General features: G+C 37.4%; 1 protein-coding gene across 2 annotated transcripts in view; it reads right to left on the reverse strand.

Annotated features, from left to right (window-relative positions):
* Window positions 1-10,864: 10,864 nt before the first annotated feature.
* The window catches only part of LOC144439475 (stromal interaction molecule 2-like), a 115,547-nt gene continuing 99,279 nt past the window's right edge, over window positions 10,865-27,132 (reverse strand). For both annotated transcript variants that reach the window (XM_078128762.1, XM_078128763.1), the window contains 4 exons: window positions 19,978-20,091; window positions 19,494-19,725; window positions 16,734-17,215; window positions 10,865-13,508 (listed from right to left, as the gene is read on the reverse strand). In XM_078128762.1, the coding sequence (XP_077984888.1) occupies window positions 13,360-13,508; window positions 16,734-17,215; window positions 19,494-19,725; window positions 19,978-20,091 (977 nt within the window). In that variant the 3' untranslated portion in view covers window positions 10,865-13,359. The remainder of the gene's footprint in view (window positions 13,509-16,733; window positions 17,216-19,493; window positions 19,726-19,977; window positions 20,092-27,132) is intronic.

Here is a 27,132-nt window from a genome sequence, read left to right on the forward strand (position 1 = left end):
ACGTGGCCCTATAAGGTCAAACATTCAATTCACAAACTGATGCAGCCCTATAGGGTCAAATATTCATTTTACAAACTGACGTGGCCCTATAAGGTGAAACATTCAATTTCCCAAACTGAACTCACCCTATAAGGTCAAACATTCATTTCACAAACTGATGTGGCCCTATAAGGTCAAACATTCATTTCACAAACTGACCTCACCCTATAAGGTCAAACATTCATTTCACAAACTGATGCGGCCCTATAAGGTCAAACATTCATTTCACAAACTGACGCAGCCCTATAGGGTCAAATATTCATTTCACAAACTGACGTGGCCCTATAAGGTCAAACATTCAATTCACAAACTGATGCAGCCCTATAGGGTCAAATATTCATTTTACAAACTGACGTGGCCCTATAAGGTGAAACATTCAATTTCCCAAACTGAACTCACCCTATAAGGTCAAACATTCATTTCACAAACTGATGTGGCCCTATAAGGTCAAACATTCATTTCACAAACTGACCTCACCCTATAAGGTCAAACATTCATTTCACAAACTGATGCGGCCCTATAAGGTCAAACATTCATTTCACAAACTGACCTCACCCTATAAGGTCAAACATTCATTTCACAAACTGATGCGGCCCTATAAGGTCAAACATTCATTTCACAAACTGACGTGGCCCTATAAGGTCAAACATTCATTTCACAAACTGATGTGGCCCTATAAGGTCAAACATTCATTTCACAAACTGACCTTGCCCTATAAGGTCAAACATTCATTTCACAAACTGACGTGGCCCTATAAGGTCAAACATTCAATTCACAAACTGATGCAGCCCTATAGGGTCAAATATTCATTTTACAAACTGACGTGGCCCTATAAGGTGAAACATTCAATTTCCCAAACTGATGCAGCCCTATAGGGTCAAATATTCATTTCACAAACTAACGCTGCCCTATAAGGTGAAACATCCATTTCAGAAACTGACCTGGCCCTGTAAGGTCAAATATTCATTTCACAAACTGACGTGGCCCTATAAGGTCAAACATTCAATTCACAAACTGATGCAGCCCTATAGGGTCAAATATTCATTTTACAAACTGACGTGGCCCTATAAGATGAAACATTCAATTTCCCAAACTGACCTCACCCTATAAGGTCAAACATTCATTTCACAAACTGATGCGGCCCTATAAGGTCAAACATTCATTTCACAAACTGACCTCGCCCTATAAGGTCAAACATTCATTTCACAAACTGATGCGGCCCTATAAGGTCAAACATTCATTTCACAAACTGACCTGGCCCTATAAGGTCAAACATTCATTTCACAAACTGACCCAGCCCTATAAGGTCAAGCATTCATTTCACAAACTGATGCAGCCCTATAGGGTCAAATATTCATTTCACAAACTGACCCAGCCCTGTAAGATCAAATATTCATTTCACAAACTGATCCAGCCCTATAAGGTCAAACATTCAATTCACAAACTGACGCAACCCTATAGGGTCAAATATTCATTTTACAAACTGACGTGGCCCTATAAGGTGAATCATTCAATTTCCCAAACTGATGCAGCCCCATAGGGTCAAATATTCATTTCACAAACTAACGCTGCCCTATAAGGTGAAACATCCATTTCAGAAACTTACCTGGCCCTGTAAGGTCAAATATTCATTTCACAAACTGACGTGGCCCTATAAGGTCAAACATTCAATTCACAAACTGATGCAGCCCTATAGGGTCAAATATTCATTTTACAAACTGACGTGGCCCTATAAGGTGAAACATTCAATTTCCCAAACTGAACTCACCCTATAAGGTCAAACATTCATTTCACAAACTGATGCAGCCCTATAGGGTCAAATATTCATTTCACAAACTAACGCTGCCCTATAAGGTCAAATATTCATTTCACAAACTGACGTGGCCCTATAAGGTCATACATTCATTTCACAAACTGATGCGGCCCTATAAGGTCAAACATTCATTTCACAAACTGACCTCACCCTATAAGGTCAAACATTCATTTCACAAACTGATGCGGCCCTATAAGGTCAAACATTCATTTCACAAACTGACCTCGCCCTATAAGGTCAAACATTCATTTCACAAACTGATGCGGCCCTATAAGGTCAAACATTCATTTCACAAACTGACCATGCCCTATAAGGTCAAACATTCATTTCACAAACTGACGTGGCCCTATAAGGTCAAACATTCAATTCACAAACTGATGCAGCCCTATAGGGTCAAATATTCATTTTACAAACTGACGTGGCCCTATAAGGTCAAACATTCATTTCACAAACTGATGCGGCCCTATAAGGTCAAACATTTATTTCACAAACTGACCTCACCCTATAAGGTCAAACATTCATTTCACAAACTGATGCGGCCCTATAAGGTCAAACATTCATTTCACAAACTGACCTCGCCCTATAAGGTCAAACATTCATTTCACAAACTGATGCGGCCCTATAAGGTCAAACATTCATTTCACAAACTGACCTGGCCCTATAAGGTCAAACATTCATTTCACAAACTGACCCAGCCCTATAAGGTCAAACATTCATTTCACAAACTGACTCAGCCCTATAAGGTCAAGCATTCATTTCACAAACTGATGCAGCCCTATAGGGTCAAATATTCATTTCACAAACTGATCCAGCCCTATAAGGTCAAACATTCAATTCACAAACTGACGCAGCCCTATAGGGTCAAATATTCATTTTACAAACTGACGTGGCCCTATAAGGTGAAACATTCAATTTCCCAAACTGATGCAGCCCTATAGGGTCAAATATTCATTTCACAAACTAACGCTCCCCTATAAGGTGAAACATCCATTTCAGAAACTGACCTGGCCCTGTAAGGTCAAATATTCATTTCACAAACTGACGTGGCCCTATAAGGTCAAACATTCATTTCACAAACTGATGCAGCCCTATAGGGTCAAATATTCATTTTACAAACTGACGTGGCCCTATAAGGTGAAACATTCAATTTCCCAAACTGAACTCACCCTATAAGGTCAAACATTCATTTCACAAACTGATGCAGCCCTATAGGGTCAAATATTCATTTCACAAACTAACGCTGCCCTATAAGGTGAAACATTCATTTCAGAAACTGACCTGGCCCTGTAAGGTCAAATATTCATTTCACAAACTGACGTGGCCCTATAAGGTCAAACATTCATTTCACAAACTGATGCGGCCCTATAAGGTCAAACATTCATTTCACAAACTGACCTCACTCTATAAGGTCAAACATTCATTTCACAAACTGATGCGGCCCTATAAGGTCAAACATTCATTTCACAAACTGACCTCGCCCTATAAGGTCAAACATTCAATTCACAAACTGATGCAGCCCTATAGGGTCAAATATTCATTTTACAAACTGACGTGGCCCTATAAGGTGAAACATTCAATTTCCCAAACTGAACTCACCCTATAAGGTCAAACATTCATTTCACAAACTGATGCAGCCCTATAGGGTCAAATATTCATTTCACAAACTAACGCTGCCCTATAAGGTGAAACATTCATTTCAGAAACTGACCTGGCCCTGTAAGGTCAAATATTCATTTCACAAACTGACGTGGCCCTATAAGGTCAAACATTCATTTCACAAACTGATGCGGCCCTATAAGGTCAAACATTCATTTCACAAACTGAACTCACTCTATAAGGTCAAACATTCATTTCTCAAACTGATGCGGCCCTATAAGGTCAAACATTCATTTCACAAACTGACCTCGCCCTATAAGGTCAAACATTCAATTCACAAACTGATGCAGCCCTATAGGGTCAAATATTCATTTTACAAACTGACGTGGCCCTATAAGGTCAAACATTCATTTCACAAACTGATGCGGCCCTATAAGGTCAAACATTCATTTCACAAACTGACCTCACCCTATAAGGTCAAACATTCATTTCACAAACTGATGCGGCCCTATAAGGTCAAACATTCATTTCACAAACTGACCTCGCCCTATAAGGTCAAACATTCATTTCACAAACTGATGCGGCCCTATAAGGTCAAGCATTCATTTAACAAACTGATGCAGCCCTATAGGGTCAAATATTCATTTCACAAACTGACCCAGCCCTGTAAGATCAAATATTCATTTCACAAACTGATCCAGCCCTATAAGGTCAAACATTCATTTCACAAACTGATGTGGCCCTGTAAGATCAAATATTCATTTCACAAACTGACCTGGCCCTATAAGATCAAATATTCATTTCACAAACTGACCCAGCCCTATAAGGTCAAACATTCATTTCACAAACTGATGTGGCCCTATAAGGTCAAACATTCATTTCACAAACTGACCCAGCCCTGTAAGATCAAACATTCATTTCACAAACTGATCCAGCCCTATATGTTCAAATATTCATTTCCGAACAAACTGTTAATTGCTAAATGTATGGACACATTAAGTCTTAAACAGATATGGACTATCACTGTTATAATGTGAGGACCAGTGCTGTGAAGTGAGGACCAGTGCTGTCAAGTGAGTTTGGACCAGTGCTGTGAAGTGAGTGAGGACCAGTGCTGTGAAATGAGGACCAGTGCTGTCAAGTGAGTGAGGACCAGTGCTGTCAAGTGAGGACCAGTGCTGTCAAGTGAGTGAGGACCAGTGCTGTCAAGTGAGGACCAGTGCTGTCAAGTGAGTGAGGACCAGTGCTGTCAAGTGAGGACCAGTGCTGTCAAGTGAGTGAGGACCAGTGCTGTCAAGTGAGGACCAGTGCTGTCAAGTGAGTGAGGACCAGTACTGTCAAGTGAGTGAGGACCAGTACTGTCAAGTGAGTGAGGACCAGTGCTGTCAAGTGAGTGAGGACCAGTGCTGTCAAGTGAGTGAGGACCAGTACTGTCAAGTGAGTGAGGACCAGTGCTGTCAAGTGAGTCATGGGCATCATGGAACAACAAAGCTAAGATTATGGATATCTATAATCGAATAACAATAGTATGTAATACAAATACGTGTAAACAAAGTATGTGCGTGAAACTGACAGGTGTGAAGTAATTGGACGATAGTGACTGTATATTTTTGCAATAAAGCTTACAGATGATGTGTATTTTCAGTGTTCACCTCCTTCCTTTGATGTGATAATCTTCATATTCAACAAGAATATCAATACAAACACTTGAAACCCCTGAAAAACCTAGTCTTTCTCACTGTAGAAAAAACGAAGCGCGAGCAGATGATCGATCAATATTTGTTGCGTTGCTAGGAAGGACATGGAAGTGCTCACTCATATTCATATGAAGACAATGAGTGTTACTTTGAATATCTAGTCTTCACTTGGTTCTTGCATCACAAAGATTACATAAGATCATTATTATTTTGCTCCGACCCATTGTTTTCTATAATTCTGTCAGACAACTATTTTTCCTAACTTTTAATCCTAATTTAAACTGGGTTTTTAAACCACATTCTCCCAGAGACTCAGAAATTATCACCAAAACAGCATAGAATATCCAGTAACCATGACCATAGCATCTGATGAACTCATTCTGCCCCAATATCTGTATTATTTCAGAATTGAACATCATGTTGACAGAGAGACTGACAAATTCACAGATATAAAAAAACATGACAACACTCACATATTTCAGTTTACAAGTCTTTATTTGAACTGAAATTACGTACATCTACAGAGCAAGTTCTTTGGCAATATACATGAAAGATGTTAGGTAGAAAATAAAATAAAGTTTTCTAAAGTCTTAGAGTAAATATGGTACAAATTTCAGTTTGATACTTGTAATCATTTATATCAGCATACATGTATTTCTCTTCAAGTTCAAAGTTCAAAGTTCAATTATTGCATCATACTAGTAATACTATCAAAGTTCTTCTTTTTCTCCTTGCTTTGATTCAAGACAGTACCACCGTTAGTTTAATTGTACTAGGGTGGAACAGTCCTTTACACTTGCACCATATATACAAGAAAACAGAAAGGAAGAAAAAATGAAACATTTCACTGTCGCAGAGTCTAATGCATATATGTTTTCTCTATTCTGGTCAACAGTCCTGAAAAAGAAATGTTAAAGTGACACTTGTGTCTCTCTCTCTCTCTCTCTGAACAAATTTCATACTTTAGTACTTTATAAGCACATCCTCCTTTATTCATTAGATTTCTACCAATCACTGCTTTACTTTCTTGAAATATGTAAATATATATCATTATGCAAATAATGAGTCACTTGACCCTCCGTGTTATAGAAAGACTGAGTTGGTCTGCACTTGATGAGAAAAGTGTTTTTGATTTATACTGTTTTAAATGATGGTAATTTTTGAGAGATTGTAAAGCATGCATAGCAATGAGATAGAATAGCAAATCTCAATAAGCTAATACTTAAAATTTGGTGAAAATATGCCAAGTACAGAGTTTCAACATAATATGTATTGTGTGCATAAGAGTACAAGGAATGGCATCACACTTGCACAACGGGTTACTCATTTATAACTTAAGATGCACTAAGCATACTATGACAGAACCCCAATGACAGAACCCCAATGACATACAAGTGCCAGTGTGGCCTGCAAGGTGTTATGCTCCATTTCCACTCACTTCACTCATCAAAGTACAGTTGCAGAGAACACCACAAGTTCAAATATCCTGAGTGTGTACTCACACTGATACTTTGGTGTCAAGGGATTCTGGTATTATGACGTAATTTGTGTCTCAGACTGTCTCAGAATGTAAACTTGTTGCTAAAGCCCAGCATGGCTGTACAGATAACTGTTGTTATATTCATGTACTGCTGGTATAAATATTATCATGCATTCCCTTGATTCTATCTTTATGGAATGTACATGACCTATAACATATGCACATGTACAAATATGAGGTGTTTATGATCAGTACATATGTAGTAATACATTCTACAAAATAGTATGCGAGTACACCAATGTGATAGCTAATCATTAATAGACATATGAATGTTACCTACTATTTCTACATATGACACATGATGTCTTGTGATTTACAACACAAAGATAAGTCAATTTAGCAGTCACAAAGATTTACAACTCAGAAAGTGTGTACAATTGTTCAATGATTTACAAGTGAGTACACACACTAACAAAATGATTTACAAGTGAGTACACACACTGACAATGGTTTACAAGTGAGTACACACACTAACAATGGTTTACAAGTGAGTACACACACTAACAATGGTTTACAAGTGAGTATACACACTAACAATGGTTTACGAGTACACACACTAACAATGGTTTACAAGTGAGTACACACACTAACAATGGTTTACAAGTGAGTACACACTAACAATGGTTTACGAGTACACACACTAACAATGGTTTACAAGTGAGTACACTCTAACAATGGTTTACGAGTACACACACTAACAATGGTTTACAAGTGAGTACACTCTAACAATGGTTTACAAGTGAGTACACACTCTAACAATGGTTTACGAGTACACACACTAACAATGGTTTACAAGTGAGTACACACACTAACAATGGTTTACAAGTGAGTATACACACTAACAATGGTTTACAAGTGAGTATACACACTAACAATGGTTTACAAGTGAGTACACACTCTAACAATGGTTTACAAGTGAGTACACACACTAACAATGGTTTACAAGTGAGTGCACACACTAACAATGGTTTACGAGTACACACACTAACAATGGTTTACAAGTGAGTACACTCTAACAATGGTTTACAAGTGAGTACACACTCTAACAATGGTTTACAAGTGAGTACACACACTAACAATGGTTTACAAGTGAGTACACTCTAACAATGGTTTACAAGTGAGTATACACACTAACAATGGTTTACAAGTGAGTACACACACTAACAATGGTTTACAAGTGAGTACACACACTAACAATGGTTTACAAGTGAGTACACACACTAACAATGGTTTACAAGTGAGTATACACACTAACAATGGTTTACAAGTGAGTACACACACTAACAATGGTTTACAAGTGAGTACACACACTAACAATGGTTTACAAGTGAGTACACACACTAACAATGGTTTACAAGTGAGTACACACACTAACAATGGTTTACAAGTGAGTATACACACTAACAATGGTTTACAAGTGAGTACACACACTAACAATGGTTTACAAGTGAGTACACACACTAACAATGGTTTACAAGTGAGTACACACACTAACAATGGTTTACAAGTGAGTACACACACTAACAATGGTTTACAAGTGAGTACACACACTAACAATGGTTTACAAGTGAGTACACACACTAACAATGGTTTACAAGTGAGTACACTCTAACAATGGTTTACGAGTACACACACTAACAATGGTTTACAAGTGAGTACACTCTAACAATGGTTTACAAGTGAGTACACACACTAACAATGGTTTACAAGTGAGTATACACACTAACAACGGTTTACAAGTGAGTGCACACACTAACAATGGTTTACAAGTGAGTGCACACACTAACAATGGTTTACAAGTGAGTACACACTCTAACAATGGTTTACAAGTGAGTGCACACACTAACAATGGTTTACAAGTGAGTGCACACACTAACAATGGTTTACAAGTGAGTACACACACTAACAAAATGATCTCAAAGTGAGTACACACTCTAACAATGGTTTACAAGTGAGTGCACACACTAACAATGGTTTACAAGTGAGTGCACACACTAACAAAATGATCTCAAAGTGAGTACACACTCTAACAATGGTTTACAAGTGAGTGCACACACTAACAATGGTTTACAAGTGAGTACACACTCTAACAATGGTTTACAAGTGAGTGCACACACTAACAATGGTTTACAATTGAGTACACACTCTAACAATGGTTTACAAGTGAGTGCACACACTAACAATGGTTTACAAGTGAATGCACACACTAACAAAATGATTTCAAAGTGAGTACACACTCTAACAATGGTTTACAAGTGAGTACACACTAACAATGGTTTACAAATGAGTGCATGCACTAACAATGGTTTACAAGTGAGTGCATGCACTAACAATGGTTTACAAGCGAGTTTTACATGGACATTGACACTGACACAAACTTTATACATCAAACATTGACACTGATACAGACTTTATACAGGAGAGAGAATATATTAACATCAAACTTTCAAACAATATTAACATTATACAGATTTTGTACTCTGTAGCAAAAATGAAAACCATACAACGTATAACATCAAACCAGATCAAAGTAAAAGGGGGAAAAATAATATTATAAAATGAATAAAATTAGGAGTCAATACTTACAGTGTAAGACAATGTAGACAGAAAAATGAGTTGTTGACAATATATGATAATTTGTATTGAGAACACAATGATAATAGTAATGACTAGAGAAACAATAATTATATCTATCTATATATAAACTGTATACCATGACAAACAATGGAAATACACAGTAAAATTAGTTAGATCACATGGAAATGGGTAAATACAAGTACACCTGGTGCCAATGATTGGATCACCTGGGTCTGGGTAAACGCACCAGATACAAAAAGTGAGTTAATAGTATATCAGTTGGTCTCGCTGTGTACACCTCACACCAATGATTGGACCATTTGACCCTAGATAAGTACACCTGGTACGAATAGTTCGATCAGCTGGTCTACTGTGTGCATAAATTGTACAGTGTTTACACTTGTGGCACACATACTACTGTGGCCAATGTCAGTACACCTTACAAATACAGTTGGAACATGTGGCCACTGTAAGTTTACCTGGTACATAGATAGACACACAGTTGGGTCGCAGAGTTAAATGTACCTGGTATCCATTGACAGAATATATGCTGTATTGCTAAGTACATCATGGACATATACATGTTATGTATGACCACTGTGAGTACACCTGGTATGCACATTTACATACTAGTCCACTGTGAGTACACCTGGTATACACATGTACATAGTTGGACCATACAGTACACCTGGTATACACATGTACATAGTTGGACCATACAGTACACCTGGTATACACATGTACATAGTTGGACCATACAGTACACCTGGTATACACATGTACATAGTTGGACCATACAGTACACCTGGTATACACATGTACATAGTTGGACCATACAGTACACCTGGTATACACATGTACATAGTTGGACCATACAGTACACCTGGTATACACATGTACATAGTTGGACCATACAATACACCTGGTATACACATGTACATAGTTGGACCATACAGTACACCTGGTATACACATGTACATAGTTGGACCATACAGTACACCTGGTATACACATGTACATAGTTGGACCATACAGTACACCTGGTATACACATGTACATAGTTGGACCATACAATACACCTGGTATACACATGTACATAGTTGGACCATACAGTTCACTGTAAGTACACCTGGTACACAATTACACACACTGGATGTTGGATCATATTGTTTACTCACTAGCTGTGAGTACATCTGATATACATATTTGAATCATCCTGTCCACTGTAAGAACACCTGGTACAATATTGGACCATCTGGTGTTAGATCCATTATGGGTAACACCTGGCACACAAAGCTGGAGGCACTTGAAGCTAACTATATCACTTGTACAAACACACAGAGCAGTGTATACAGGTGAAGGATCACTAAATCAATCAATCAATCATACATACATACATACATACATACATACATACATACATACATACATACATACATACATCAAACAAACAAACAATCAATCAATCTAACAAACAAAACAAACAAACAATAAACAAACAAACAAACAAACAAACAAATAAAGAACATCATGACAATACAACATCAAACTAAAATAAAAAATTACATAAATCATATTGAATTTTCACTTTAAGCTTTGGTGTTTTGATTCTTACACAGATACATTTCTTGACATAAATAAGGAAAATTTAGTTACACATCAAAAAAAAATTAAATTATCTCTTTCATTTAAAGGACAATATACTTGACTTTAATACACTTATCAAAAAACAAATATTACATAATTAGATAGTTGTCTTCAAAGATAGAACTACACCTAGTGTGCTTCATATCTCAAAGAGTCCATGATATATCAATATCAACATCTAACCAACTGTCATGCTGACAGTGTTTACATCAACATTAACCATCTATTTCAAACTATTGCTTGACAAGAAAACTTAATGTTTTTCAAACTTACATAAATCATTAACTGAAAAACAACAAAAATACAACAAAATATGACTTGTGAACCTTCCCTATATGGCATGTACATCTTCCATATATGGCATGTACATCTTCCATATATGGCGTGTACATCCTCCATATATGGTGTGTACACCTTCCATATATGGTATAAATAACTTGAAATTCTCCACTGTATATTTTTATCCATACATTAAAATTGCACTGAACATAAAACCATTTATGGCATTTGCAACTGTCATTTATTATATAACCATATGGACATGACCATATTAAGACATTTATTTCAAATAATATAATTATATATCTATGTGTGTCCATACATCAAAAGTGCATTAAAACTGAAAACCAAATATCGCATTACATTATCCATATATGGTACTAATAGCAATTATGCCAAATTCACACTAGAGAACAAATAAATCCATATAAGGACACCCATCAAACCTGTCATGAACATAAAAACCTTACCATATAACAACTTTAGAACACTACATATTAAATTATGCATGTCACATGTCATTAACAAGCGGTATAATCTTAGTATTTCACAGTTAACTGTTACAATATATATGATAGCATTTTTATCTATGTATGGGCATACATAATATAACCATCTGTAATATACATATTAAGTTTGACCATATATGGTACATTGACAATTTACCATATGTGGAGTATATTGATGTATGCCCATATATGGTACATTGACTGTTACATGACCATGTATGGCATTCTGAATGACACATGACCATACATGTTACACTTACTGATACATGACCATATACCGGTATGGTATTCTGACTTAAATGATCACATGCACTACACTCTATGAAATATTTCTGTCACAATATTTTGAATTATAGATACATACACTAGAAAGTGTCAGTAATATTGTTCATGTGTTCTCTTTATCTGTTTTGTGTTTGATGGAGCTGTGACAACAATTAAATCATGTGATCCATCAATGATACTGGCTACTAGAATAAACACCATAACATCAACATTACAAATATTTACCATAAATTATCAAAATATTTTGCATAATATTTGTCCTGTTCTTGCAAGGTGAGGTGTCTTTGTAGTGATTACAATGAACTAGTTCACACTTTGTTCTTTCTATTCACTGTCAAATCATAAGTTCATCTTCTGACATATCTTACATATCAACATACATCATGACACAAGTAAGTCTTTTATATGTACAAAATAAAACCTAGTGTAATTCTGTCGTTGGGTTGGGTGGGAGTGATGGTGAAAGTACAAATGTAATACTTGGATAAAGTTAATTCCATAAGATTGGACCGGACAGATTGAAATTTCTGTCAATTGTTTTTTAATTTACCTCACCATAATATACGTGTACCCACAGATAGTACAGTAGCCCTGATCCTCAATGCAACAAGGGTTGGGGGTGGGTTTGGGGATGGGGTTGACATAACTAGCACGTTAAAGTAACAGTTGACTGAATGTTGTCTGTAATGTAAATATGTATGAGTTGATATAGAAAGTATGTAAATTACCATTTATGAGTTATAAAAACACCTCTCTTGTGTTGAAGGCAATCTATTGTAGGCATTTAAAGACCCAGTCTGGATTAGCATTTAAATTAAAGTGTGAAATCAGTTGTCTGGCAGAACTTTACAAAAATTGGTCCACAACAAAAGATTGATCCTATTAGGGCTCCACTGATGAAATGACAATAATGTGAGAACCTGGGACTGAATCCTTAGCTTGAGGCAGTGCAAGGTATCATTGTGTATGCAACCAAGCATATAGATAATAAGTAAGAAAGATATAACTTTAGGCTATACATAGGAATGAACCAATTGATAATTTCAATATGTTACTGTTGTGTGAGCCAGCATGTAGCTTTTGTCTTTTCAGAGTTCATTGTGTTTGTAGGACTGCACATAATACTAGATAAGTACTGACTTGTATGCAGTGAAATGATACAAATAGATAGACTGCCAACAACACAGAGGAGATGTGACTGGCTCTAAAGATTAATGACAGAAATACTGCATATCATGTGTAGGCCAGGCCTAGTTGGCCACTGAGGTCATGTGACTGAAGGTGAAGTATTCATTTAAAGTATGACTCATTAATATTAATGAACTTAAAATTACAATGATGACATTGGCTGATATCAACAGCACTGGTCATTTGTGGCTCATGATGACTTTTGTTTTTCGCTACTCTTCAAGAAAGCCAGTTTCTTTTTCTTCTTCTTTTTTTCATCACTGTCAAAGCTGTCTGAGCTATCTTCATTGCTGTCATCTAGTACTGTTGCTGGTGGTGACCCATGTTTCTTAAACCAACCTAAAATGAAAGATACAAAGAGAGAATACTACGTTATTCCTGGTAGTTTGTAAAATCACACAACTTTTTTATGACTTATACTGAGTATTTATTTATTTGCTTTAGAACACTTTTCAAATCCAACCTAGCTGTAATGTAACTAAAATTGTAAATTGTGTGATTTGAACAGTTACAAGATGATCAGTGTGTAATTATTACACCACACACACTTCTTCCTGAAAGTTTATGTGTTCTTTTTTATAAACCTTCTAAACCCAACTACTGGTACCCTACCTACTATGATTTATAAAGAAATGCATATGGAACTTGTAAGTCAATTCAAATAAATAGATGTAAAATCCGACATTTCGAATAAAAATTCTTTATCAAGGTATTTATCGGCAAGCTTCAGACATGTTAGGTAAACACCTGAATATATCTGAATGTTATGGAACAGAACGACAACCCTGCGTGATTAACGGTTATACATGTGAAAAGTTCTAATATTCGCACGCACCAAATAGAACCCAATAGAACAAGCCTGAAATTTTAAAAAACCCTGATAAGACCTGAAATGACGTGAATAATCTATTAATTCCAAGGGGTTCCAGCGTTCAGAGACGCAAAATGATTTCCTCTTCCTTCAACCTCAATATTTTCTCATCACCAGAAACCTGACAAATTCCTGAAATTGATATATATCTGATACACTGCGATCGTTGGTAATATAATGCATAGATACGGGATAGTTAAGATTCTTTTGTCTGGTCAGATGGAGATGTTCCACGAAACGATCACCAAGACAACGTACAGTCAAACCTATATATAAAAAATACCGCCAATGGCGCTGTAGCACAACTGTGCAGTTTTTTAAAAATGTTTATCCATATGCTAGTCCATGCTAACAATAGGTGTTCATTTGTTGAATGACTATCCAGTTGCCTATCCAACCATATTGCTATCTTTGCGATATATGCGATCTTTTGTCTGTTGCTATGGGCGTGGTCATGTTGCTAGATATATTTGCATACATATTTTGAATGTTTATTCAATTGTCTATTTATCCCTGTTGTTATCTTCGCAATATATGTGATCATTTGGCTGCTGCTATGGGCGTGGCCTTGTTGCTAGGCACATTTGCATACATTTTTGGAATGTTTTATTCATTTTGTCTTTCAATTCCTGTTGTTATCTTTGAAATATATGTCATTATTTGGTTGCTGCTATGGGCGTGGTCTTGTTGCTAGGCAAATTTACATACATTTTTGAATGTTTGTTCAATTGTCTATTAATCCCTGTTGTTATCTTTGTGAAATACATGACCGTTTGGCTGTTGCTATGGGCGTGGTCATGGTTGCTAGGGATATTTGCATACACTTTTTGAATGTTTACTCCAGATGCCTACCAGATCATGTTTTTTGAGCAAAATATACAGCCATTCGGTTGTTGTCAAGGGCGTGATCATGGTTGCTAGGGACATTTGTGTCAAAATGTTTTGAAGAAAATCTGCCGAATAACACTTCTAGAAACATCTTACCAAGCTTCAGTCTCATTGACCAAGTACTTTTTTAGATATAAATTTTTGACCAAAATTCACATTTTTACACCAAATTTGCATATCACTGATGAGATTATTATAATTATATGCTTAATATTTCTTCATCTATACACCCACAGATGAATCCCTCTTAAATCTGCTGAGTAGTTTTGGAATTAAAGTTTTTGACCAAAACAACACATTTTTAGCCCTAATTTGCATACTACCAGGGGAATCATCATGTCATGAACAAATCTTAATTTCCCCACATCTAAGAATGTCCCCATCAAATTTCATGCCAATCTGCCCTGTAGTTTTGGAATTTAAGTTTTTTGACCAAAAATCACATTTTTCGACCCAAAACCCACATCTTTGATGCAATCATTTTCATTTGAACAATTTCCTAACTAGACACCTGAAGTAACATGACCACCAAATATCAAAGCAATCGGCCCAGCAGTTTTTGACTTTAAGTTGTTTACACACACACAGACACACACAGACACACAGACACACACACACACACACACACATCCACACACACACACACACACACACACACACACACACACACACACACACACACACACACACACACAGACAGACACTTTGCCATGCCTATAGCACTACTGAACCTTCAGTTCAGTTGTGCTAAAAACCACATTTCTGGCATGTAATGCAATACACTACATTAGTACTAATGCAAGTAAATCTACTCGTAACAGGCACACTGTTCTTAGGGCCAAAAACATGATTAGTATTAATAATGAAACGACATGTACCACATCGAGTACGATCGCATAGAAATGAACCAACATTAACTTCCAATCCATGTATGGACCACCATATCTCTAAGACTGGTATCATGACGCCAAGCTATTAAAGGTACTTCAGGAAATAATGAATTGGTTACCCTATTAGAACGTAAGATATTAAAATCCTTGTATATAATGATTATGTTCTTAACTCTAGTGGAAAAGGGATGGTATGTTAGAGCTAATATGGGACGATCGTTGTTACTTTTCTGATCAAGACAAAGATGACACCATAAGTAAAGCCACATTGGTAACCGACATTGGATAACCACGTTGATAAAAGTATGTGCAAAAATCAGCAGATCTTTCTCTGAAATCCAAATCACTACTACAAATACGACATAAATGAAGTAATTGTGAATTGGGAATGGAATCATTACACTTATTAGGATGTGATGAACCATACTGCAAATATGAATGTGAATCAGTAGGTTTAGTATAAATAGATGTAGCTATATCATCACCATCAATCCTAAGGGAGATGTCAAGGAAATTGATAGTTAGTTCAGAAATATCATAAGTATACTGAATAGCAGGATTAAAATTACACATGTAGTTAGTTATGTGTGTGTGTGTGTGTGTGTATGTATGTATGTATGTATGTATGTATGTATGTATGTATGTATGTATGTATGTATGTATGTATGTATGTGTTTTCATAAGCACAGATTCAGATATGCAATATTTCATTGCAAACTACTTTATGTTCTTCAATTGTGAGCCTTGTATATTTCACTTTGTTTTTTTCATATCACAGTCTCTGTTAGTGTGTGTTCAGTACAATAATGATTAATTGATTGATCTTTCATTGCAACGCTATAGCTAAAAGTGACAACTTCCAACAACTTAAACATCCTCCAAGTTAAGATTTACTGCAGATTGTTAATGACTTACTTGTTTTCTTCTTCTGTTTAGGTAATGTTGAAGAATTGTTGTTAATACTATGTTTTGTCACCATTGATGTCAGATTACTTTCAGAGTGAGAGATAGCCAATGTAGTTGGTCTAACAGCTGCACTGCTACTACTGCAACTACTTGTACTATCAGGTGTTGACAATGAGGTCTTAAGTCTAACACTATTGCCTGCAGTCTTTGGAGTCTGACTTATTGCATCCATAGATTGTGTCATCCTTAGCTGTTCAGGTTTTTTGTCATCTTTCACTGTTGGTACAGGTTTTTTGTCACCTTTCACTGTTGGTACAGGTTTTTTGTCACCTTTCACTGTTGGTACAGCTTTTTTGTCACCTTTCACTGTTGTAACATTACAATCATCTTTGTCTGATTCTGGCTGTCCATCTTCTTGCACTGTTTTAAGTTGATGTCCATTGGCAGGTGTTTCTTTTGGCATGGCTATAGCACCAACATCAGAGATGGGGCTGAACATGCAGGGGAATGAAATAAAGCATACTTTGAGGATAGATGTATTCCACATACTGTAAATAAGCATTGCTAATAACTTTCACTAGAAAACTGGCATGATTTAATTAACTTAATACACATAACATTTCAAAGTTTTTTCTTAAAGTTGCTAAATTTTAACTTGACAACAAAATCCTAATGTTTGATCCTAGTACAAAAGTAAAAGTTTGGTTGGTTGGTGTAAATTACAAAGTATACATAAACTTTACTGTCACCCATTGTTTTTTCTTACTTTTGTGATTTACATGTAAATCTAATGTACAGGTAATATTTGGGATTTTTCAAATGAACTGTTAACTTTCACTTGTATCTCTTAGAGCCACACATCCACATCTCTAGAATCACTCCTTTCAAATCACATCCACATCTCCAGAATCACTCCTTTCAAATCACATCCACATCTCCAGAATCACTCCTTTCAAATCACATCCACATCTCCAGAATCACTCCTTTCAAATCACATCCACATCTCCAGAATCACTCCTTTCAAATCACATCCACATCTCCAGAATCACTCCTTTCAAATCACATCCACATCTCCACAATCACTCCTTTCAAATCACATCCACATCTCCAGAATCACTCCTTTCAAATCACATCCACATCTCCAGAATCACTCCTTTCAAATCACATCCACATCTCCAGAATCACTCCTTTCAAATCACATCCACATCTCCAGAATCACTCCTTTCAAATCACATCCACATCTCCAGAATCACTCCTTTCAAATCACATCCACATCTCCAGAATCACTCCTTTCAAATCACATCCACATCTCCAGAATCACTCCTTTCAAATCACATCCACATCTCCAGAATCACTCCTTTCAAATCACATCCACATCTCCAGAATCACTTCTTTCAAATCACATCCACATCTCCAGAATCACTCCTTTCAAATCACATCCACATCTCCAGAATCACTCCTTTCAAATCACATCCACATCTCCAGAATCACTCCTTTCAAATCACATCCACATCTCCAGAATCACTCCTTTCAAATCACATCCACATCTCCAGAATCACTCCTTTCAAATCACATCCACATCTCCACAATCACTCCTTTCAAATCACATCCACATCTCCAGAATCACTCCTTTCAAATCACATCCACATCTCCAGAATCACTCCTTTCAAATCTCATCCACATCTTCAGAATCACTCCTTTCAAATCACATCCACATCTCCAGAATCACTCCTTTCAAATCACATCCACATCTCCAGATCACTCCTTTCAAATCACATCCACATCTCCAGAATCACTCCTTTCAAATCACATCAATCCATATATATGTAGGGACATATTAAAGACTCATAATATGTCAAACTAATAATAACAGCAATAAACAATGAAAACAAATCACACCATGCACAAGCCAAGCTATTGTCTTTGAACAGGAAATATTCTTGACCTAGGAAGACTTATAGACTGATAGTGACAAGACCCTTTAGATCACTTGTATTTGACCTAGGAAGACTTATAGACTGATAGTGACAAGTCCCTTTAGATCACTTGTATTTGACCTAGGAAGACTTATAGACTGATAGTGACAAGTCCCTTTAGATCACTTGTATTTGACCTAGGAAGACTTATAGTGACAAGACCCTTTAGATCACTTGTATTTGACCTAGGAAGACTTATAGACTGATAGTGACAAGACCCCTTACATCACTTGTATTTGACCTACGAAGACTTATACACTGATAGTGACAAGTCCCTTTAGATCACTTGTATTTGACCTAGGAAGACTGATAGTGACAAGTCCCTTTAGATCACTTGTATTTGACCTAGGAAGACTTATAGACTGATAGTGACAAGTCCCTTTAGATCACTTGTATTTGACCTAGGAAGACTGATAGTGACAAGTCCCTTTAGATCACTTGTATTTGACCTAGGAAGACTTATAGACTGATAGTGACAAGTCCCTTTAGATCACTTGTATTTGACCTAGGAAGACTGATAGTGACAAGACCCCTTACATCACTTGTATTTGACCTACGAAGACTTATAGACTGATAGTGACAAGACCCTTTAGATCACTTGTATTTGACCTAGGAAGACTTATAGACTGATAGTGACAAGACCCTTTAGATCACTTGTATTTTCCTTGGCTGGACAAAGAAAATATTGGGGAATGATAAATCTAATCTAAAGGTAAGATGAATACAATGAACTTTCACTGTTAATATGTAATAAGACCATATCAATTTCAGAGTACAAAAACAGATTACGTACCTATCCCCCATCACAAACTTGCTGGTAGAAGCTTGTTGTCTTTGACGTATGCAAATTCCTGAAGGTTCACTTATTTGTCTTTGTGTGTGTGTACTTGTCACACCACTAGTACTGGGTAGACATGTCATATTAGTCAGAGATGATGTACTTTGTACAGCTCTTAAAGCCTGTGCTCTCCGAATAGATCCCAATGTGGAGCTGTGTGATTTGGATGATGCAATGGGTCCTGCACCTACAGCAAAACCAAAAACATTATTGTATACCTTTGAGTTGTACACAAAAACACATGCACAATCACACCACTACAACATGTAACTTTGTTTGTGATACTATGGCTGCAGAGAACATTCAACAAATACACTTCATTGGTACTCGTGTGTGTTATGTCAGGTTCTGTTATGTTATGGTGTTGACAATATGTAAACATATGGTTATACGTTTATCTTTGGTTATAGTTGGCTGTGTAAAGTATTTGTTTACATACCTGTGACCATAGAATAGGTAGGTGGTAAATCTTCATCACAATCACCAAGGGCTATATGTGGGTTTACATCCATTGGGGTTAAATTACCAACAATCAACGGTGTACTAGGTGAACCTGCACACACAGAGAGGCAAAATAAACAACATATGATTATAACTGCTAATCTGTTATGATATCATTACAAATACACACTGCAAACTGAAGGACTGAGTAAAACTTAATGACCAATAGATTGTGACATCTCATTCAAATTCATCACTTTTATCTTCAATGACTTTCATATACTAGTACAATGTATTATTATTTATCAAGTGTTCAAAATGATATCAGGGTGTTTGGTTTATCAAGTGTTCAAATCGATATCAGGGTGTTTGGTTTATCAAGTGTTCAAATCGATATCAGGATGTTTGGTTTATCAAGTGTTCAGGGTGTTTGGTTTATCAAGTGTTCAGGGTGTTTGGTTTATCAAGTGTTCAAACTGATATTAAAGTTTTAAGTTTGGTTTAAAATTTATATAATTTGAGATATATTCTTTCTATAAACTTACACCATTAAGATATTAAGATTTTTCATTATACAAGTCTATCCTTTCTGTCTATTATGTTTTATTACTACTACCAGTATCTCATTTATTACTTTTTTTTGGGGGGGGGCATGGTTATATTATTAATACTTTGAGTTCAGTGATGGCTATAAAGTACACTGTTACATGGCAATACAGTGGCATTCCTAGACAACCTTCCTCACTGACTGTTACACGGCAGTACAGTGGCATTCCTAGACAACCTTCCTCACTGACTGTTACATGGCAATACAGTGGCATTCCTAGACAACCTTCCTCACTGACTGTTACATGGCAATACAGTGGCATTCCTAGACAACCTTCCTCACTGACTGTTACATGGCAGTACAGTGGCATTCCTAGACAACCTTCCTCACTGACTGTTACACGGCAGTACAGTGGCATTCCTAGACAACCTTCCTCACTGACTGTTACACGGCAGTACAGTGGCATTCCTAGACAACCTTCCTCACTGACTGTTACACGGCAGTACAGTGGCATTCCTAGACAACCTTCCTCACTGACTGTTACACGGCAGTACAGTGGCATTCCTAGACAACCTTCCTCACTGACTGTTACACGGCAGTACAGTGGCATTCCTAGACAACCTTCCTCACTGACTGTTACACTGCAGTACAGTGGCATTCCTAGACAACCTTCCTCACTGACTGTTACACGGCAATACAGTGGCATTCCTAGACAACCTTCCTCACTGACTGTTACACGGCAGTACAGTGGCATTCCTAGACAACCTTCCTCACTGACTGTTACACGGCAGTACAGTGGCATTCCTAGACAACCTTCCTCACTGACTGTTACATGGCAATACAGTGGCATTCCTAGACAACCTTCCTCACTGACTGTTACACGGCAGTACAGTGGCATTCCTAGACAACCTTCCTCACTGACTGTTACATGGCAATACAGTGGCATTCCTAGACAACCTTCCTCACTGACTGTTACATGGCAATACAGTGGCATTCCTAGACAACCTTCCTCACTGACTGTTACATGGCAGTACAGTGGCATTCCTAGACAACCTTCCTCACTGACTGTTACATGGCAATACAGTGGCATTCCTAGACAACCTTCCTCACTGACTGTTACATGGCAGTACAGTGGCATTCCTAGACAACCTTCCTCACTGACTGTTACACTGCAGTACAGTGGCATTCCTAGACAACCTTCCTCACTGACTGTTACACGGCAGTACAGTGGCATTCCTAGACAACCTTCCTCACTGACTGTTACACGGCAGTACAGTGGCATTCCTAGACAACCTTCCTCACTGACTGTTACATGGCAGTACAGTGGCATTCCTAGACAACCTTCCTCACTGACTGTTACATGGCAATACAGTGGCATTCCTAGACAACCTTCCTCACTGACTGTTACACTGCAGTACAGTGGCATTCCTAGACAACCTTCCTCACTGACTGTTACATGGCAGTACAGTGGCATTCCTAGACAACCTTCCTCACTGACTGTTACACTGCAGTACAGTGACATTCCTAGACAACCTTCCTCACTGACTGTTACACGGCAGTACAGTGGCATTCCTAGACAACCTTCCTCACTGACTGTTACACGGCAGTACAGTGGCATTCCTAGACAACCTTCCTCACTGACTGTTACACTGCAGTACAGTGGCATTCCTAGACAACCTTCCTCACTGACTGTTACACGGCAGTACAGTGGCATTCCTAGACAACCTTCCTCACCGACTGTTACACGGCAGTACAGTGGCATTCCTAGACAACCTTCCTCACTGACTGTTACATGGCAATACAGTGGCATTCCTAGACAACCTTCCTCACTGACTGTTACACGGCAGTACAGTGGAATTCCTAGACAACCTTCCTCACTGACTGTTACACGGCAGTACAGTGGCATTCCTAGACAACCTTCCTCACCGACTGTTACACGGCAGTACAGTGGAATTCCTAGACAACCTTCCTCACTGACTGTTACACGGCAGTACAGTGGCATTCCTAGACAACCTTCCTCACTGACTGTTACATGGCAATACAGTGGCATTCCTAGACAACCTTCCTCACTGACTGTTACACGGCAGTACAGTGGAATTCCTAGACAACCTTCCTCACTGACTGTTACACGGCAGTACAGTGGCATTCCTAGACAACCTTCCTCACTGACTGTTACACGGCAGTACAGTGGAATTCCTAGACAACCTTCCTCACTGACTGTTACACGGCAGTACAGTGGAATTCCTAGACAACCTTCCTCACTGACTGTTACACGGCAGTACAGTGGCATTCCTAGACAACCTTCCTCACCGACTGTTACACGGCAGTACAGTGGCATTCCTAGACAACCTTCCTCACCGACTGTTACACGGCAGTACAGTGGCATTCCTAGACAACCCTCCTCACTGACTGTTACACGGCAGTACAGTGGCATTCCTAGACAACCTTCCTCACTGACTGTTACACGGCAGTACAGTGGCATTCCTAGACAACCTTCCTCACTGACTGACAACCTCTGTGGAAAGATACTGTATACAAATAAGTCAGTTATAAACTTGTATGTTGTAACTTAGCAGGGCAACACATCAGCCCTTAAAATGAATTGGTCTAATTACATGAAGTAGTGTGTAAACTTTACAACATTGAGTTCTAAGCTAGAGTTTACAACTTGTCAAGAATCAATCTTTTCACCTACCAAGAATGGTTCAAGGCAAAAACTTACAAAGTAGATAAACCATTCAATCACAATAAAACAAACTATATCATAAAATAGTTCATTGATTAGGAAGTACATGCATCTAATTTAAAGACAAGGTAATGTATTTTGGAAGATTAATTCTTGTGTAAGCAAGGAAATTATGCAGCAATGACAGCCATGTCCTTTACCTGTAACAACTCAGAGATAATTGTCATGACCTACTTTTCATGTTGCGGATATTTTAACATTATGAATGTAATATAACATCATATTTATAATTACTGGATCTAATACATAAACAATTATACAGTTGAGGTGTGTGAGTAGAGTGTACCTGCCACTATTAATGACAGCAATTATACAGTTGAGGTGTGTGAGTAGAGTGTACCTGCCACTATTAATGACAGCAATTGTACAGTTGAGGTGTGTGAGTAGAGTGTACCTGCCACTATTAATGACAGCAATTATACAGTTGAGGTGTGTGAGTAGAGTGTACCTGCCACTATTAATGACAGCAATTATACAGTTGAGGTGTGTGAGTAGAGTGTACCTGCCACTATTAATGACAGCAATTATACAGTTGAGGTGTGTGAGTAGAGTGTACCTGCCACTATTAATGACAGCAATTATACAGTTGAGGTGTGTGAGTAGAGTGTACCTGCCACTATTAATGACAGCAATTATACAGTTGAGGTGTGTGAGTAGAGTGTACCTGCCACTATTAATGACAGCAATTATACAGTTGAGGTGTGTGAGTAGAGTGTACCTGCCACTATTAATGACAGCAATTATACAGTTGAGGTGTGTGAGTAGAGTGTACCTGCCACTATTAATGACAGCAATTGTACAGTTGAGGTGTGTGAGTAGAGTGTACCTGCCACTATTAATGACAGCAATTATACAGTTGAGGTGTGTGAGTAGAGTGTACCTGCCACTATTAATGACAGCAATTATACAGTTGAGGTGTGTGAGTAGAGTGTACCTGCCACTATTAATGACAGCAATTGTACAGTTGAGGTGTGTGAGTAGAGTGTACCTGCCACTATTAATGACAGCAATTATACAGTTGAGGTGTGTGAGTAGAGTGTACCTGCCACTATTAATGACAGCAATTATACAGTTGAGGTGTGTGAGTAGAGTGTACCTGCCACTATTAATGACAGCAATTATACAGTTGAGGTGTGTGAGTAGAGTGTACCTGCCACTATTAATGACAGCAATTATACAGTTGAGGTGTGTGAGTAGAGTGTACCTGCCACTATTAATGACAGCAATTATACAGTTGAGGTGTGTGAGTAGAGTGTACCTGCCACTATTAATGACAGCAATTATACAGTTGAGGTGTGTGAGTAGAGTGTACCTGCCACTATTAATGACAGCAATTGTACAGTTGAGGTGTGTGAGTAGAGTGTACCTGCCACTATTAATGACAGCAATTATACAGTTGAGGTGTGTGAGTAGAGTGTACCTGCCACTATTAATGACAGCAATTATACAGTTGAGGTGTGTGAGTAGAGTGTACCTGCCACTATTAATGACAGCAATTATACAGTTGAGGTGTGTGAGTAGAGTGTACCTGCCACTATTAATGACAGCAATTGTACAGTTGAGGTGTGTGAGTAGAGTGTACCTGCCACTATTAATGACAGCAATTATACAGTTGAGGTGTGTGAGTAGAGTGTACCTGCCACTATTAATGACAGCAATTATACAGTTGAGGTGTGTGAGTAGAGTGTACCTGCCACTATTAATGACAGCAATTATACAGTTGAGGTGTGTGAGTAGAGTGTACCTGCCACTATTAATGACAGCAATTATACAGTTGAGGTGTGTGAGTAGAGTGTACCTGCCACTATTAATGACAGCAATTATACAGTTGAGGTGTGTGAGTAGAGTGTACCTGCCACTATTAATGACAGCAATTGTACAGTTGAGGTGTGTGAGTAGAGTGTACCTGCCACTATTAATGACAGCAATTATACAGTTGAGGTGTGTGAGTAGAGTGTACCTGCCACTATTAATGACAGCAATTATACAGTTGAGGTGTGTGAGTAGAGTGTACCTGCCACTATTAATGACAGCAATTGTACAGTTGAGGTGTGTGAGTAGAGTGTACCTGCCACTATTAATGACAGCAATTATACAGTTGAGGTGTGTGAGTAGAGTGTACCTGCCACTATTAATGACAGCAATTATACAGTTGAGGTGTGTGAGTAGAGTGTACCTGCCACTATTAATGACAGCAATTATACAGTTGAGGTGTGTGAGTAGAGTGTACCTGCCACTATTAATGACAGCAATTATACAGTTGAGGTGTGTGAGTAGAGTGTACCTGCCACTATTAATGACAGCAATTATACAGTTGAGGTGTGTGAGTAGAGTGTACCTGCTACTATTAATGACAGCAATTATACAGTTGAGGTGTGTGAGTAGAGTGTACCTGCTACTATTAATGACAGTACTACAAACAAAACTTGACACTTTTATAAGTACTGAAAACACAATGTCTACAGGACAGTATCCAATACAGCTATATACATATCTCAGATTTGATGTAGAGTGTATCCTGCAAACTGTTGTCAAGAGAGATAAGTCATAATATTGTGGAATTTGGTCAACTCTTTCTTAAATTGGTAACTTTTTTTGCATGGGGTTCTAATAGTACGTAGTTTGTGACAACTCAAAGACAGGAGGTTTATTTTGTAATACTCAGACAACTTTAGTACCAACATATTTCCTTTCTGTGAAAGAGTACTATGATTAAGCCAATATACTGGTCAAAGTTTATAAAAAGCTTTGCTTTCAATTTTGAAATGTGAGATTGACGATTTCCTGAGTTCTTTCAATGTTTAGAGGCAAGGCTTCAAATTCAATTGTGAACTCTAGATGTAATACTATTATCTTTATAAGCATACAGACTAAGTAGCAGCTATCAGTTTGGTTCCAAAAACTACAATAGCAAATGAGTATTAGTATAAACACACACATTTTATATGTGGCACTCTACAACATTTAATTATAAATAAAGTACAGACAAATTTGACGTATTAAATGTCTTGAATGACATCAACAGATAGCAATCAAAGAAAGACCAGCCAAAGGATTTAGTGTGCCTATGACATATACTGATAGTCTATAATGCCTATGACATATAGTGATGGTCTATAATGTCTATGACATATAGTGATGGTCTATAATGCCTGACATATAGTGATGGTCTATAATGTCTATGACATATAGTGATGGTCTATAATGTCTATGACATATAGTGATGGTCTATAATGTCTATGACATACAGTGATAGTCTATAATGTCTATGACATAAAGTGATAGTCTATAATGTCTATGACATATAGTGATAGTCTATATTAAATGCCTATGACATATAGTGATAGTCTATAATGTCTATGACATATAGTGATGGTCTATAATGCCTATGACATATAGTGGTAGTCTATAATGCCTATGACATATAGTGATGGTCTATAATGCCTATGACATATAGTGATAGTCTATAATGTCTATGACATATAGTGATGGTCTATAATGTCTATGACATATAGTGATAGTCTATAATGTCTATGACATATAGTGATGGTCTATAATGTCTATGACATATAGTGATGGTCTATAATGTCTATGACATATAGTGATTGTCTATAATGTCTAGGACATATACTGATAGTCTATAATGTCTATGACATATAGTGATAGTCTATAATGTCTATGACATATAGTGATAGTCAATAATGCCTATGACATATAGTGATAGTCTATAATGCCTATGACATATAGTGATAGTCTATAATGTCTATGACATATAGTGATGGTCTATAATGCCTATGACATATACTGATGGTCTATAATGCCCATGACATACCGGTATAGTGATAGTCTATAATGCCTAT

This window comes from Glandiceps talaboti, chromosome 8, assembly GCF_964340395.1.
Source record: "Glandiceps talaboti chromosome 8, keGlaTala1.1, whole genome shotgun sequence".
Taxonomy (NCBI): Eukaryota; Metazoa; Hemichordata; class Enteropneusta; family Spengelidae; genus Glandiceps; species Glandiceps talaboti.